Genomic DNA, 4,644 nt, shown 5'->3' with positions numbered 1-4,644 from the left:
TAATTTATATATATATATTTAATATAAAATACTATTACAAAAATAAAATTTTAACTTTTATAAGTATGAAACATATTTTTATTTAAACTACATACACGTGTCAAATGTCCTACATTTCACAGAATGTCATGTCATGTGTCCGTTTTGTATCCAGATTCGTCTTGGTGCTTCCTAGCTTTTACTTCACAAAATTATAAATTCTTCCATTTCAAACAATAGATTAATTCAACCTCTCCTACAAAGATTTCCTCAAGTACCATTGATGAGGCCAATGAAGGCGGAGAAAGATGAGGACAACTTATTGAGAGCACTGAGCAGCGAGAACTATATTGATATTTGATAATTCAGCCAAGCTTCAGCTTAAGCACAGTTCAGGAACTTACATTCCTGTTCACCAGCCGATATATACATAAGAAAAGGAAAGACTGACTTGAGCGAGAATGTTTCATGACCGAGTTACACAATTTTTGTAACAAAAGATTACACCAAGCACTCGTGATCCCACTGCTTCAACTGACCCGCTGAGTTGTTCATGTCGTAAATTGAATCACCGTCTGTAAATATTCATCTAGAATAATATTTGCCTATAAATCTTAAAAGTTACATTCACTTTGTTTGACAAGCAAAACTAAAATGAATGGCATAAGATCCCAACTACAAAGGCCGATAACTCATAATGAAAATCCAACCAAATATGCTAGTCACATAGAACTTCAATAAAATCACATTTCTACTTGTTAGATATTTTAGGGGAGAGACAGATTGTAAGGTAGATGATAGATTCTTTCTGGATGTCATAGTGGGCGAGGGTGGTACCGTCTTCAAGCTGCTTTCCCTCAAAGGTTAGAACTTGATGGGGTGATGAGATGTACAATTGGTCTTCGATCTTTGATTTGAGGCTGCCGATTGTCAAAGAGGGTTTGACAATCATGGTTATTTTCATGCCAAACATGGTTTCCACGAAGAACTGTATCTTTGTTTTTTCTGCGTATTGCTTCTGGTCGCCCACATCACTAGAACTGTCATCATTGTGGTTGCTCGGATCACTAGAAACGTCATTGTTGCCAGATTCAGCTGCCCCATTCTCTCCCACAAGCTTTCCCTCAGAAAGCACTGTTGGCTTAGCAAACTGTTTACGTTTTCTGGACTTTGAAGAGCATTTCACATCATTGACATGCCTTTCGGAAGCTAAATCTGGGGAAGAGGGAAAAAAGAAAAAGGTAAATGGATTCATTTCTTAGGACTAAGATCGATAGTTTGACACTTTGACCACATCCCAAACCAACAGCTTCACGAGTAATTCTACCGTCCTCCCTGAGGACGGTACTCCTCACACACAAGCCATTATAATATTCCACTTGAGTGGATTGTGTTTGTGTGTGAGGAGTACCGTCCTCCGGGAAGACGGTAGAATGTTTGCAGCTTCACAAGCAAAGGAATCATTTCTTAGGACTAAGATCGATAGTCTATCTACAAGTTTCTCTAAATAGACAACTATATGTAATCAAGACAAAATATTATCCCTGCAGAAAAATATATCACATCCATCACAATGCAGCAACCAAATGAAAGAGAAAGGACTCTTTCATTACCAAAAGTACAACAACTATACGCGCTACTGATGGCAAAATCCGCTCAGAGCTAGCTTATCTAGTAAAAAACATTGGATGGTGTTACTCGTGACCTAAGTCGGAAAATCATTAACCTCAAAAGTCAAAACTACCATCATGGCTCCTTTGAAGCCAAATAAAGAAGCTCCCTGGTTGATGAAAATCCTCTTCAATTGTCTAAACGGGGTATAAACTATCTTTCTCGAGTACAAATCAGAATTCAGATTAATTGTTCCAGCAAACATTACCCGTTTCAGATACATCAAACTGGAGTCAAAAAATACCCACCAATATGTTTGAAACAACATCATTGCACTCTACTCTGATAGCAAATCAAGATCACATCTCATAAAATTAAAAAATTGCAAAGCTTGTGTACAAAACATCAAACAATGTTGATAATATTTCACTAGACAATTACTCAATTAGCAAACCACAATAACAAAAGAAACAAGCTTTTCTAAACTCCAAATACCTGCTTCCAAATTCCCACATATCCCCCTCAAATTTTCCTGCAAATCCCGCAATTCCACCTCCGTCTCCATTAGTTTTATTTTCCTCCAAACGACTCAATATTCCCAGTAATTCTCCCTTTTCTTCATCAAATCTACTCTTGAATTCCCTACTAAGGCAACAGATATATCTAAAACAATATCATTGCTTGTTCGCGGAAAACTAAAGGCAAGAGCTCTACTCAGGTACCCACCCCTAACCCCTTTACAAAATCAAAATCCGAGAAGAATAACTACTCACACATTAGAAAAGTTCAAATCATGTGAACAAAACAGCAAACAATGTTTCATAATATTTCACTTAATGATCTCCATACTTCACAATCAATAGGTCTTGGTATAGACGGGTGGGGTAAACAGACGGGTAAAGACCTCTAATAAAATGGGTAGGGGAACAAGGTGGGGCACCCCCCATGTGCTTCCCACTTTATGGCAAATGGGTATTTTGTGAGGGGAAATGGTATCCGTCTATACGTATAGACGGATAGTGTCCGTCTATAATGAGAATTTGTGCTTCACAATATCATGTACTCCACCGTCTCAATCATTTGTTATACTTTGATTAAAATAACAATCACAATGAATATAAAAGTAAACAAACCGACAAGACGGAATTATTAAAAGAAAGAAGCTTTCTAAATTCCAAATACCTGGTTTCAAATTCCCACCAATCTCAACAAGCTCATTTCCCTTCAATTTATTCTCCAATTTTTCTTTCAAATTTGTCAATTCCGCCTCCGTCTCAGTCAATTTTCCCAATAACTCCCTCCTCTCCTCATTAAATCCCTTCCTCAAGTCCTCCAGTTTCGCCTCCACCTCCCGATTATACTCCAAGGCCTGTTTATACTTCTCCACCGCCTCCGCCTCGGCATCCTTGCTAGACTTTAATTCGGATACTAAATCATCCAATTCGCTAATTTTTACCTCCAATCTGCAACGCTCAGTATTCCAAGGCAAATACTGCGCCATAGATTCCCTCAATTTCGTCTGCACCTCGGTATTATACTCAATTGCTTTATCATACCTCATAACCGCCGTCGCTTCGGCGTCTTTGCTAAACCCTAATTGCATAGTTAACTCTTTCAGTTCGTCATTTTTGACTTCCAATTCTCTCTCTAATCGACGACGCTCAACATCGGAACCGAGATGTTCCGCCTTCAATTTCCCCAATTCGCTCTCTAAAGGATGGAAGCTCATTGTTCGTCAGTTAGGGTTTCCAATGATGCCGTTGTTGAAGGGCGGGAAATAGGGTTTGTTTGTTGTGTGTGATTCGGATTAGTTCGGTTCAACTTAGGTTATTTTGGGTTTGTAAGAATATCAGTCAAATCGGGTTTAGTGACTTCGGTTTGGAGCATTCTCAGCTGCTTTATTAAAGTTATTTATAGGTGAGAATTAATATGATGTAAAATATTTGGACAACTCTAAAATTACGAAAATTTGGAATAAACTATCTTTTACTAAGTTATTGATGATCGTAAGTTTGTAAAGCACAACTGTTTAATTTCGTACTTGTTTATATAATAAGCGTATCCATTTTATCATTAATCATGATTTCTATCATACCTATTTTATTACGTAGGCAATACGGTTTATCATTTTTCTCTAAATTGTACAAGTCTTCCAATAAACTTATTAAGAGACCGTCTCTCATGAGATTTACCCAATACCCAATAAATAACGGGAAACTTTTTTCAGCAGAAGATACCCCATTCAACTTCCTGTAGTAGCATTGCTGAGGACAACGTATTAACAGCAGCGAGAACCGAAATCAGTCTATATTGATAATGTAGCCGAGTTTCAGCTTAAGCACCAGCCGATATACATAAGAGAAGGAAAGGCTTAGTTGAGAGAATGTTTCATGAGCAAGTTACACAGTTTGCAACAAAAGATTACTCTTACAAACGTCAACACAAAATGATTTGACATAAGATCCCAACTACAAAGGCTGATATCCCATAATGAAAATCCTACCAAATGTACTATAGTCAACAAGGACTTTTATAACAAAAAACACATTTCTGCTTGTTACTACTTGTATATTTTTAGGGAAGATTAAGTACTAGGTAGATGATGGACTCCTTCTGGATGTCGTAGTGGGCGAGGGTGCAGCTGTCTTTGAGGCGCTTTCCCTCAAAGATTAGAATTTGTTTGTGTGATGGGATGTGCAATTTGTCTTGGATCTTTGATTTGAGGCTGCCGATTGTCAAAGATGGTTCGACTCTTGCAGTTATTTTCATGCAATTCATGGTTACCACGACGAATTGTATTTTTGTTTGTTTTGCGTCTTGCTTGTGGTTGTTTGCATCACTAGAAACATCATCACTGTCAGATATTTGAATATACGCAGGAGAATCCCTCTTCTGGTCGCAAGCTGTCCCATTCTGTCCTACAAGCTTTTCCTCAGAAAGCATTGTCGGCTTGGCAAACTCTTTACATTTTCTGGACTTGGAAGAGCATTTCACCTCATTGAGGTGCCTTTCAGAAGCTGAATCTGGAGAAGAGAGAAAAAGGAAAATAGGTAA

At 37.9% G+C, this 4,644-nt stretch overlaps 1 protein-coding gene across 1 annotated transcript; it reads right to left on the bottom strand.

Annotated features, from left to right (window-relative positions):
* Positions 1 to 569: 569 nt before the first annotated feature.
* On the bottom strand, positions 570 to 3,522 carry LOC141599123 (uncharacterized). Its single transcript, XM_074419042.1, has 2 exons — positions 2,773 to 3,522; positions 570 to 1,194 (listed from the first exon to the last, which is right to left on the bottom strand). Exons 1-2 carry the CDS (start codon positions 3,317 to 3,319, stop codon positions 731 to 733), a joined length of 1,011 nt encoding a protein of 336 aa, XP_074275143.1. The 5' UTR covers positions 3,320 to 3,522; the 3' UTR covers positions 570 to 730.
* Between the last annotated feature and the right edge of the window lie 1,122 nt (positions 3,523 to 4,644).

Source organism: Silene latifolia, chromosome 1, assembly GCF_048544455.1.
Source record: "Silene latifolia isolate original U9 population chromosome 1, ASM4854445v1, whole genome shotgun sequence".
In the NCBI taxonomy this organism is placed as follows: Eukaryota; Viridiplantae; Streptophyta; class Magnoliopsida; order Caryophyllales; family Caryophyllaceae; genus Silene; species Silene latifolia.
Note: the sequence above shows the minus strand (reverse complement) of the source record. Positions and strands in the feature narration are given on the sequence as shown.